The 12,722-nt window shown below is 44.8% G+C and overlaps 1 protein-coding gene across 1 annotated transcript; it reads left to right on the top strand.

Moving 5' to 3' along the window:
• The first annotated feature begins 2,090 nt into the window (after window positions 1-2,090).
• LOC139027468 (zinc finger protein 813-like) lies at window positions 2,091-7,330 on the top strand. The gene is made up of 2 exons (XM_070442677.1): window positions 2,091-3,555; window positions 5,975-7,330. The coding sequence occupies exons 1-2, from the start codon at window positions 3,422-3,424 to the stop codon at window positions 6,498-6,500; spliced, it is 660 nt and encodes a 219-aa protein (XP_070298778.1). The 5' UTR covers window positions 2,091-3,421; the 3' UTR covers window positions 6,501-7,330.
• The last annotated feature ends 5,392 nt before the right edge of the window (window positions 7,331-12,722 follow it).

Here is a 12,722-nt window from a genome sequence, read left to right as displayed (position 1 = left end):
GGTGGTACAGTAGGAACAGGACAGAGATACTGTGTGGTGGTACATTAGGAACAGGACAGAGATACTGTGTGTGTGTGGTACAGTAGGAAACAGACAGAGATACTGTGTGTGTGGTGGTACAGTAGGAACAGGACAGAGATACTGTGTGTGTGGTGGTACAGTAGAACAGGACAGAGATACTGTGTGTGTGGTACAGTAGGAACAGGACAGAGATACTGTGTGTGTGGTACAGTAGGAACAGGACAGAGATACTGTGTGTGTGGTGGTACAGTAGGAACAGGACAGAGATACTGTGTGTGTGGTGGTACAGTAGGAACAGGACAGAGATACTGTGTGTGGTGGTACAGTAGGAACAGGACAGAGATACTGTGTGGTGTGGTACAGTAGAACAGGACAGAGATACTGTGTGTGTGGTACAGTAGGAACAGGACAGAGATACTGTGTGTGTGGTGGTACAGTAGGAACAGGACAGAGATACTGTGTGTGTGGTGGTACAGTAGGAACAGGACAGAGATACTGTGTGTGTGTGGTACAGTAGAACAGGACAGAGATACTGTGTGGTGGTACAGTAGGAACAGGACAGAGATACATTCAATCTCCCAGATTCTGGTCCATTAGCAGATATTTATGCATCTGTAACTTTTGTCACTCATCATTATTCATGATTCATTCATGATTATCCGTAATTGTAGAATCCACATTAATGTAGAAGCGTTCAGAAAACATATTTTTTTTCTTTCTTACAATAAAACTGACTCTAATGACACAGATATATATTTACCATTCATTTCTATTGGGCACAACAATCTGATACACAACCAAAACAAACTGCAAATACATCCAACAAGTTACTAGAGTCACATGCTTGATGTAGTCATTGCATGCTAGGAATATGGGACCAAATACTAAACTTTTAACTACTTCAATACACAGTGAATTTGTCCAAATATATATGACTGCTTCAAATGGGGGACTAGATACATTAGGTGCTTCATTTCTGAACGGTATGTATGAAAATACCCTCAAATAAAAGGTGACATTCTGTACTGTCGCATCATATAAAACGCTTGATCTCAAATTCAAAATGGTGGAGTATAGAGCCACCTTTAAAGTTTTCGCTTCACTGTCCAATCCGTAGGGAGTGTAACACAAGTTTACAACGTTCTCCACCCTCATAAAAAGTGAAGTGCGTTTGACTAAATACATGCTTCAATAGCATCTTGGCCTTGGAAAAAGAGCTAACAAGGAATATGCAACAGGGATGATAAATGATGTGGTTTCCCACAAGGGACAAGTACTCTTTGAATGTTCAGAGCATAATGTACTCTATAGCTCCCTTAGATAGTGGAGTGGTGAGTCTCGTTTTGTCTTTAATCTACCTCTAGAGGTCTTCGGCGTTGAGAGAGATGGATACAATGCTATTTCACTCTCTGCTTTCTGCGTTTCTATACCTGCATTCTCTCATTCTCAAGGATAGCGTGTGTAGGCTATGCACAATATGTGTTTTTGAATGTGTCTGTGTGAATGCCTCTGTGTGTATGTGCCTGTGTCGTGTGTGTGTGTGAGGTAGCTGGCGTCGGCCATTTCACAATCCAGGCAGCCAGCAGCCCTATACTCCTTCACCTCCTCCTCCCTCCCTCTTTCTCCTGACTGAATGCCCTTTGTTGAGCTGTGCCCTGAGTTGCTCCCGCCATCTTAGCTCCCTTAGCCGTGACCCTCCTCCCCTCTTCTCTCTCTCTCTCATACTCTCTCTCCTCTATCCCAGAGAAGTGCGGTCAAACACAGAGAGAGAGAGAAAAAGAGAGATCAATAAAAGCATACTGGCTGTTGATTGGACTGGCAGCAGGGCTCCAGTCAGAGGACATGGCCCTGAAGCTGAGCCTGCCTGCCTCAGTGTGTGTGATTTTCATTTTGTATTCAACTGTGTGTGTGTGTGTGTGTGTGTGTGTGTGTGTGTGTGTGTGTGTGTGTGTGTGTGTGTGTGTGTGTGTGTGTGTGTGTGTGTGTGTGTGTGTGTGTGTGTGTGTGTGTGTGTGTTTTGACTGTAGTTTAGTGCTTTTCCTCTTTTATTGGGTTGAGGTACCCTGTCTAATGTTGAGAAACCAGTTATGATGACGGTGGCAGTGCTGGTAGTGACAGAATTGGGTATATTACTTAATCATTCAGGAAGTGAAGTGAAATGTAATTACAATGGTACATTTTCTGAATTGGATGATGATGATTGTCACGATGATGACAATGCTGATGATGTTGATGATGATTGACTCTTGGCGTCTCTTCTTCCTAGGTCTGAACTCGCGGACCCCCTCAGTGAGACTAAGAGCACCTCCTCCTCCCTGTCGGCCTCAGCGATTCGCTGAACAGCTCAGAGGGTGGAGAACTTACCCATGCCAATGAGGAGCTCAAGAACCTGCTGGCCCCTCCCTCCTCTGCAGGCAGCCAATCCAGCTCCAGCAGCCACTCGGGATCAGGAACTGAAGAGAATCTGAATCTGAGAAAGGCAAGGAGTTCTGGGATGTATAGGCTGGAACATTATGTAGAACTACAGTTAATTTAATCTACTTACAATTCTGTATCCTTAAAGGCCCAATGCAGCCGTTTTTATCTCAATATCAAATCATTTCTGGGTAACAATAAGTACCTTGCTGTAATAGATTCCATTACAAATGTGCAAAAAACTACTTCTCAAGCAAGATTTTTGCTAGGACTGTCTGGGAGGGGTCTGAGTGGAGAGGGGAAAACTGAAAACTARCTGTTATTGGCAGAGAGGTTTGGAACTCTCTTTGTTATTGGTCTATTAACTAATTGACCACCTGGTGATGTCACCATGAAAATCTGAAACTCCTGCTCACGCAAACCTGCTGGTTAGAAGGTTCTGTGTAGGTTGTATTTTCAACCAGCAGCTATCAGGAAATAACACTGATCACATTTCTTCACACTTTTACAGTATTAGTTTCATCAGCTGTTGTACAATATGATATTAAACACAGAAAACAGAATTTTGACTGCACTGGGCCTTTAAAGAGATAGTGTAAGCCCACCCCTTTATCTACTTCCCCAGAGTCAGATGAACTCATGGATACCATGTTTACGTCTCTGCGTCCAGTATGCAGGAAGTTAGATGTAGTTTCGCATGCTATTGCTAACTAGCGTTAGCGCAATGACTGGAAGTCTCCTCGAACAGCTAGCATGCAAAAGCACAGACTTTTTTCACGTAAATTATGCAGTGACGTAAAGGTGTGTGTGATGTGTCCGTAATGTGAGGTAAAATACGAGCAATAATTTGAGCCACACACAAGGATATCACGGGGGTGATGTTTAATTTAGAGGACGAGGAGCACTGCAGTCATGCTAACTCCCTCTCCCCCCCCCACCAGGCTTCGAGTGCGTCTTCTGCAACTTTGTGTGCAAGACGCGGACCATGTACGAGCGCCACCTCCAGATCCACCTGATCACRCGCATGTTCGAGTGCGACGTGTGCCACAAGTTCCTGAAGACGCCCGAGCAGCTGCTGGAGCACAAGAAGTGCCACACCGTCCCCACCGGAGGGCTCAAGTAAGGAAAGCAAGTACAGACAGAGGTTCCTACTCCACCACCCCCCCACCCTACCCTACCCCGACTCCTCCCTCACACACGTACAGACGCGCAGCCAGACGGTAACCCACTGACCGACTGACTATAGCATGCACATTAAGTATGCACATTAAGTCGAAAACACGCGTGTAAGACCACATGCATAAACACGYAGTCTGAACTGTAAATGTGTGCATGCATTCAGCCACACTTTCAAACTAGATGACGTCAACACACAGACACTGTCCAACATACACCTTTACATGCATAGGACATCTAGCTCACTGAAGCTATTAAGACATCCACAGAGTATATATAAACCCCTATTACACTCACAGCCCTAGATACCAAACACTGTCCCCCTCTGACCCAATGCTCCTATACCCCTATAGGAGCCTCTGTTGTACTGTGTGATGTACACACACACACACACACAGTAAACCATACATAGCCATTTAGCCCGTCTGTTCATGTTAAACCAACGCTGCCAGTACATGAAGCTCCTCCAACACACACACAGCAACATGCTAATGACATTAGCCTAGCCATGACGCTCCTCCAACACACACGCAACAACATGCTAATGACATTAGCCTAGCCATGAAGCTCCTCCAACACACACGCAACAACATGCTAATGACATTAGCCTAGCGCTGTGCTTTTAAAGCCTGCACACACAGATGCATATTTAATACCACATAGATGTTCTATTTTCCCAGATTGCATTTGAAACCATCTGGATTGAAAGTAGTACATGCATTCACATGCAATCACTTAACAGGAAATCTGAGCAGACATCTAGGAAAATATTTAAGCGCAGTAGAAACAGATTGTTAGTTAACACACAACAGTCACTGTCATTTTTATGTGTTTCTTTTTTTTGTTTGTATCTATTTGTCGAAGTTGTTTGCCATGATACGCAGTCAGTCAATGCACGTGTAGAGCCATCGATATCAATCAGACGCCATTGAACTCATCTCGCCATTAACTGATCGGCCTACWCGGTCACTTGACCATGTTTAATGTCAAGCTGTCACCACTATTCACCAGATACTGTCCATTGTCTAGCCATCGGTAGCATTAGATCAGATGTTGGTTTGTGTTTGGAGTGAGAGAGTCAGGGTCGTAGTTTACTGAGGTATCTGTTATTGTCTTGTTACAAGGAGTAGAGGCACGGTTGAGGTCTCAATACGGAACCACCGATTCTCTCCACGTTCATTGGTCAATACAGGAACACACACACACACACCATCAACACTGCTAACAGTATTAGTCAATTTTAGGTACATGGGAATGTATTTATTTCACATTTCAAATGTTCAAGGGTGCAATTAGTTCAGTCATTATAGTAGAGTGTTTTAATGTTTGTTAAAAATCCATCCTCTATCCTGACTTTAAAACCAGACAGACAGTCCACATTAGCTGTGCGGTTAAGGTTTGATAGGTCAGAATTAAAAGCAGGTAGCCCAAACACAGCTGCCCCCTCAGTCCAGTTCAAGAGGGTATCTCTAGTCTAGACTCTAGAGTAGTGTGTCCAGACAGGATTGTGTACTAAGTAGTGTGTGCTCAGCAGTGGACGGTGGGGTGACTGAGTGATGGTTATCCACTGCAATGGAGAACACTTTCAAATCAAGCCAGCTGAATAAGCTGGACAAAAGACAGACGAGAAGTTGCAGACAATGGAGAAAAGAGACGAGGCTGTAGTGTGTACCAAAGAGGAGAGTGTACTAAAGACTGTGCACTCGGGGAGTGTGTACTGAGGCGTGTCTAGGACAGAGAAGGGCCTTCCTTTACCAGTGCATCCTTAGTGTACTCAGAAGTGTTCATTCAGGAGTGTATGTCCAGGAGTGTATGGGAGAGAGAAGGCGTGTGTAGGGTCTTCACCACGTGGCTGGTTGTATTCTGAGGTGATTCTGTTCTGCAGGGTTTGTGAAGCGCTTTGGGGCCCAGAGCAGATGAATGGTGCTATTTAAATGTAAGTGCCACATTTCCATTTATTTCAGTTATCCTTCCATTCCTAATTCCGTCCAATCCTGTTCTCTTTCCACAWCCTGTCTCTGCCCAGTTCTACATGCCCCACCCACCTACCACCAACCCACTCCAAACACACTTTCAACCCCAACCCACCCTACACACTTTAAAATTTCAACAACACACACACACTTTCCACCACACACACACACCCACCAATCATTCYCTTAGGGTAAAATATTCAGGACACATCACACACACCTTTCCTCCTTCACCTTTCCCCCTCTTCATCCTCCCTTGTGTTGAAGTCTTAAGGTGTGTATTTTAGTCATCGTGTATTTAAGTCCTYTCTTCGTTAAACCTCCCCTCGCTATTGTGTGTGTATTTCCCATGTCCTGCCCCCTTCCACTTCCTCCTTCCTGTTTCCCAGGTGCCCCGTCTGCATTTATTCCACCAATCGACCGGCGGCCATGGAGTGCCACCTGAAGACCCATTACAAGATGGAGTACAAGTGTCGCATCTGCCAGTCGGTGTGGTGCGACCAGCCCGCGCTGGAGAGGCACGTGCGCGAGCATCGCCTCGGCAACCACTACAAGTGTGAGCAGTGCGGCTACCTGTCCAAGACGGCCAACAAGCTGATCGAGCACGTGCGCGTGCACACGGGCGAGCGGCCCTTCCACTGCGACCGCTGCGGCTACAGCTGCAAGCGCAAGGACAACCTGAACCTGCACAAGAAGCTGAAGCACGCCCCGCGCTCTAATCCCGGCTGTACGGAGTGCCCTTCACCACCACCCACCCCTTCATCTTCAGCCGCCACCTCAAAAGCACCAGGGTGGAGGGGAAGGGGAGGAGGCGGCGAGAGGGAGTTCCAGGCCCAGCTAGGGGGCTCTCTGGTGGGTTCTTGCGGGGCGAGGAGCCCTTCCTCCTGGGGTAGGTGGAGGTGGGGATGGGAGTAGCGGGGGGAGCGGTAGCAGCAGCCCCTCATGATTCTCTCTGCCTCCCAGGCCCTGCAGTCTGTCGTGCCCTGTCACTCATCACAGGGAAACAACACCACCGTCAACAGGAACTCCCGCCCCCAGCCCAGCGTTACCTGACAGCGACCACAACCAATGGCGGAGGCCCCCCCCTCTTCTTCCCCTCCCCACGCCACGTCTACGAGCAGTTGGGAAACTGCGAGCGGGCGCACCTGATCCCCCTCACAACCCTGTTCACCCACCGCCACCGCTCCACATTCCACTCGCCCCTCTCAGACTCCAGAGGCCGCCCTCCTCCTCCCCCCCTTTCCTCTCCTCCACCCCCTCTCCTCCCTCTCCCACCTCACTCAACACTCCTTTCTGGCTTACCTAGGACTGGGACTGACGGAGAGAGCCAAGACTGTGTGACTGTTCTCCTCTCCTCCTTCTCATCCCTATCTCTTCCCCTCCCTCTCGTTCCCCTTTCTCTCCATCCCTCTCCCTGGACAGTGGTGTGAATGATCGTTATCCACTGCGATGGGGAAAACTTTCCAATCAAGCCAGCTGAATAAGCTGGACAGAGACAGACAAGTAGTTATTGTAGACAATGAAAAAAAAGAATTTATCAGAGAAAAGGCTGTATGTGCTAAAAAATGCATTTATATCAAAAGCTGCTTTTCTTATCTGTTATATCGATTGAATTATTACTTCTCTCTCTTACTTTTTATTTTCTAATGTTTGTTTTTTGGACTTTTGAATGACCAGGACCCAACTGCATTATCTGTAAAACGGATCCGTGTTTTTCTTTTGTTTTTGTTAGAAAAGTCGAAAAAGAAGAAGAAACAAAACAATGCTCGACATTTTTAGTGCATTTTTGTCTTTTTGGCTACTACGCATCAGAATAGCATGCCTGCCTCTTTGTTTCCGCTAGCTTTGATGCACGCTCATTTAATAGGGTATGATGAACCAATCCCCAGGATGTTAATTGTGATGCGCCGCGAACAAGAACCAATGAAACGGAACGCTTTTTCTCAAAAGTCTCGTTTCCAAAGCAACGCCTCAAACCACGCACTTAATGAATTATTTAACAAATGTGTACTGTACATAGTTTTGTAGCCTTCAATCTCCCCCACAACTAAGCTTTGACTTTATCTGTTTGGTTTGTGTTAATGGTGAAACCATATGCATCAAACGTCGACTGAACTCACCTTTGTCTCAGGTGGCGGTCGTCTTGGCAACCCATACACACAGGTGACATCTTGTACGTTGTTTGACGTTGTGCGGTGGGGTGGACAGAACAAGTGACATTTCTTACTCAAGGCCCTTTGCCAATTCAAACGGTTTTCAAATCAATGTAACACACATTATAGCCTCATGCTATAGTCTTTGCTTTCCCCAACTTAGCCCGTGAGTAACCGTGCCTAGTCCAGATGTGTTTGTGCTGTCGTGACAATGACCGTAGAAATTGGCAAGACACCACAAACAGATCTGGGACCAGATTAGTTTTACCCCACCAGCCCACATCAAAGGTTCCATGAGGACACCTGTAACCCCTGAGACCAGGGTCCTATTCATTAGGCACCAAACGGAAGAAAAAGGACTGAATCACCAGAACTTGTCGTTATGCTACGTTGCGCCCTAATGAATATGACCCAGGTGTGTCGGTCCAGATCATGTGTAGAACTATGTATGGACTGGCGCACCATTACGTTAGATAAGCTGTAAGAGATACCTGTTTTGTGGAGGTGACCAGCTGACGGGGTTTTAAAACTCTCAACAGCTCCGGTCACACAGCCGATTCAATGGTGCTTTTTTGAGCTCTTTTGTAATTTGTGTGTAAAGAAAAACAGAAAGAACTGTTCCAAAATGCATTGAATGAATGTTTTGTCTTTGTTGATGTACGTGATGCGAACGTGATACAGATGTGCGGTGTAGTTGCAGGCAGGGACTGTTGGGTACCGTTGCCTATATGACAGAAAGCAAGGGTTGGTTTGTAGGTCGGTGGCCTTCTGTGTCTTTTTAGTGTTGCATTCGTTTTTTTCATTCGTCTTTCTCTTTTACTGAGCCTTTTAAACGTAGGACGATGAGCGTTTTCTACTAACGTGCATCGCTATTATGAAGCCATTTTGATGAAGGCTCGATAGGTCCAATGTTGTTGACGAGGAAGCAGCCATTGGTTAGGTTTTGGTGGTGTCGCTTCTATCTCAGTGAGAAACATGGTACTGCTTTCTATTCCCCCTTCGCTCCATCTCTCAGTTGTAATTGCACTTAGCTATGTCCATTTCAAAACCAAAAGCACTTACCTAGTTCATGTTGTTATGTGCAAACGTTTGAGCTGTCGGTCCGATAGGATATCACCGGAAACAGACTATTCCTTTAAGATGTTTGCTGTGAACGATCTGAATCAAAACCGTGATTTCCTGATTTTTGTTGTGTAGACATTTTCTGGTTTAGTGCGGAGGGTTTTTACCTCTGTAAAATTGCAGAGTCGCAGATGAACACAAATTGCATGAATTAGACAGTCGAGGTTGAACTAAACTACGCTGGGAGACCCAAAGGGCCCAGGCTAAATTGTCAAAGAATTTTGCACAGTGCTGCACTTTTTGAACATGAAAAAGTATTTATCTGTACAGATGGAGATGCTCAACATGGAGTGTACATGAGACCAGGCAGCATAATAAAGGCATTTTGTTTTTTTATTCAAAAGCATTACCCATTTAATTGACCTTGCTCGCATTCCCAAGTGGTCTTTAAGCCAAAATGGTTTCTTATTTGTAAAGGGATTTTTTTTTTTTTACCTTAATTGTTTTGCTTGTTCTTGTTCTTTCATTTTCTTGTGATTATTTTTTTTTATATATATTTTTTTATTTCTTTGTAATGACAACAAACAAATTGAGAGAACAATGCATTGTTAAGACCAAATGAAACTTAAAAACGAGGTTGTTGATGCTAGGATTAAATCCGTCACTTCCTGGTAACAGATGAGTGTGTAACAGTTAAATCTCCCCCGTGGTTGGTTTTCTTTTAGTTCCCTTTGACAACATAGCAAATGTTCAGGCATGCTGTCGCTGGTCGCTGCTACATTATAGTACAAGGAGCCCCCACCCCTGCACACACACACTCCTAGGTCAGCTCCAGCTCCTTATCTATCCTCTAATATGTAATACTTAGTGCCACTTGTGGAAGGGAACCGCCTGAGACCACTGAGAATGAGTCAAACTGATTTTCAGGGTCCAAATCTAAAAACAAAAACTAAGAGGAACAAAAAAGAATGTGCCCGTCTTTTTACGACTGACTGTATGCCTTTTTTTATATATATATAGCTACCGCATAATCATTATGTAATCAAGAATGGCTGCAGTTCTTTCTTCTTATAAACCCCCCTTGGTCTGGTTGGTGTGTCTAAGGAGAAGAAAAGCCGACAGGGATCGCTTCTCTGTCCTTTCCAAACCCAGTATTTTTAAGCACTTATCGTTTGCTTATCATTTTTTGCCTAATTGTAAAGAAGCTGCAGAAGGTGATTTTTTTTGTAAATGTTATGTCGGGTGACTACCTTTCTGAGCACTTCGGAGTACGCATGACATCTCTCTCTATTTTATGACTCGACAAGACTCAACTATCTTCTTTTTTGTGTGTTTTCGTTCATCTTTTTGGCACTCAGTAAAATTGGTATGTGCTGTTATAAAGCTTTTTGATTAGTTCATTTTAAGGCTGTACAGGGTTGTTTGTGACAATAACTGTAAATAGATCATTTGTACTTTTTAGTTTTTTGTATTCGTTTGTTTTTTTGTTTTGCATTATTTTATGTTCAAAAGTTGCCAGATCTAAATGTAACAGGATTTGAAAGTAAAGCTTACAACAGATATTCCACCTCAGGTCTGGTTTTTTCTTTCGATTCTATAATGTATTTTCAATGTCATGTTGTCTTGATTGTATATGTTGAAACTGCCTCTCTCCAGGTATAGCTGCTATACCGGTGGAGACGTTTACACCGGGAAAGAAAAGAGCAGCAATGGATCATCCCAAAAATCTAAGCAATCTAACCGGCCAACACTCAGGCCGTATGAGAGACGGCGGAGGACTCTTTCTGATGCGACGCAGCTCTCTATACGTTTCATAGGTGTGACATCTGAAATGGCACCCTATTCCCTATATAGTGCACTACTTTTGACCCCTGTTCCCTATAAAGTGAACTACTTTTGACCAGGGCCCGACAGGGTGAACTGACAACGACGAACCGGTGCACGCGCTTCAATGGGGCAGAAGGCCGTGAGTTGTTATGATTCTGGATGGCCAGATAGTTAGCAACAGTAACAAGAAGCTGCCATGTAGTGAATCGCAAGTGGCTCATTTCAGTTAGTTTGTTCTTGATACCATGTCTTGTTTTGAGTTGTTTGACTCATGTCACGTCTATGCTAATATGGCAAAAATTTGCTAGCTAGCTAACCAACAACAGTAACAATGTATTTGAGAAACAAGTGCTGATTGTGAAAATGTATTTATTATTTATGATTTCAATAAACATTAGAGACTAAGTATAGTTTACACGTTGTCAACAATCTATGCCAACACGCGTTTGTTTTGCCCCATAGTTGCGCACGCCTCGGTTTTGTTGCTAAACAACCAACCTGCCTTGCTGCCCTGGTCAAAAGTAGTGCGCTACATAGGGAATAGGGTGCAATTTGGGGCGTGTCCACAGTGCTGTAATGGAGGCCAGCAGACAGCAGCAGCACGTTCTCACCCAGCCAGAGGTTGGGGCCAGCCTAATGAAAACAGATGAAGCAGAGATAAAGTGTTTGCAGAAATTAAGGGACTCATTTATCACCGTTAGGCCCCGAGCTATAGAACACCTTGGTCTAAAGTTCTCCTTTAACAGCCTACAGTCAGTATCCCAAACACACACACTCTCTCCCTCTATCTATCCCCATTCTCTCTCAATTCAATGGCTTTATTGGCATGGGAAACATGTTTACATGAAGTAGATAATAACAAAAGGGAAATAAACAATTAAAAACATGTCTAATTCAAACTGAAATAGTGCATATCATATAAACAGCCATATGTAACTGTCAATACTTTGAATGGGTGAGGGACCCCCCCCCCCCTCTCCCCCTTAAGTATTGACAGTTACATATGGCTGTTTATATGATATGCACTATTTCAGTTGAAAGTCAGTGTGTATTATGCAGTAATGTTATCTGTTCATATTAGCCAATGATCTGTATCTACAGTACCTCATCCACAGGATTTCACGTGTTGCTCAGAGTAAAGTATGGAGCTTCGGCGATGCTAGACCAACTGGTCATCTCACTGCCCTGGATCTTAACCTTTACAGAGTTCACCCGTGTTCAAGTCTGAAACTCCTCTCTCTTCTCTATGTAGTTCAAATGTTGGCGTCTAGATCTGGCCGTTTGCCATACCGTGGTATTAATGAGTCTTCTCTCCAGTGTGTTTAAAGCTGCTTAATTAAGTTCAAAGCAGTGCCAGGGTCACTAGGGGCCTGCTCAGCYGACCTCCCTATGAGTGGAAGTGTTGATTAGGAAGTGGAGATGGAGACACTAGCACAACTTACATACACACTAGTGGAGACACACTCACTCGCACACACACGGCAGGACAGTATTGATTTGAGGGTATATAGACGTCTAAAGATTGACTTCCATTCATATTTAGCTCATGCCTATAGCACCTTATATTACTATACAATGCTATTGTCCAAAATGTAGAATTTCTCCTTCCTCACAAAAAGGTGTATATATATTTATAATAATATCCCTCCACCCCTGGGCTCAAGCTGTCTGCACAGCGAAGACCTTTCGACACCACCTCGCGAAAGTTGGCCGGCACCGATCGATAGCGTGTTAGCTTTTTGTTTGTAGGTTCAGGCTGCCTTGGCTTTATTACAGCTGGTTCGAGTCACGGGGGAGTCGCAGCGGCGCGGCTTTGCAGGCAGAGGGAGAGAGAAAGAGACAGAGGGAGAGCGAGAGGAGCTCCCTCTTGTTTGCCAAAAGTGTAATCCCACTGTGACCTGGGCTGACCCCGCCCTGAGAGGAAAGCTGCTTAGACAGAAGTGTGTGTCGGCAGGAGGGAGCTGCCACCCAGTGGCCTGCCTCCCTCTGTCCTTCCACTTCTCCCTCTTTTCCACTTTCTCTGTAGTATGGTGATTCTCTCTATCTACCCTTTTTCTTTCTCACTGTACCCCTCTATCTACCTTTCTCGCTCCCT

Source organism: Salvelinus sp. IW2-2015, unplaced genomic scaffold (assembly GCF_002910315.2).
Source record: "Salvelinus sp. IW2-2015 unplaced genomic scaffold, ASM291031v2 Un_scaffold16466, whole genome shotgun sequence".
Classification (NCBI taxonomy): Eukaryota; Metazoa; Chordata; class Actinopteri; order Salmoniformes; family Salmonidae; genus Salvelinus; species Salvelinus sp. IW2-2015.
The sequence above is the reverse complement of the archived record's forward strand: the minus strand, read 5'-3'. Positions and strand labels throughout refer to the sequence as shown.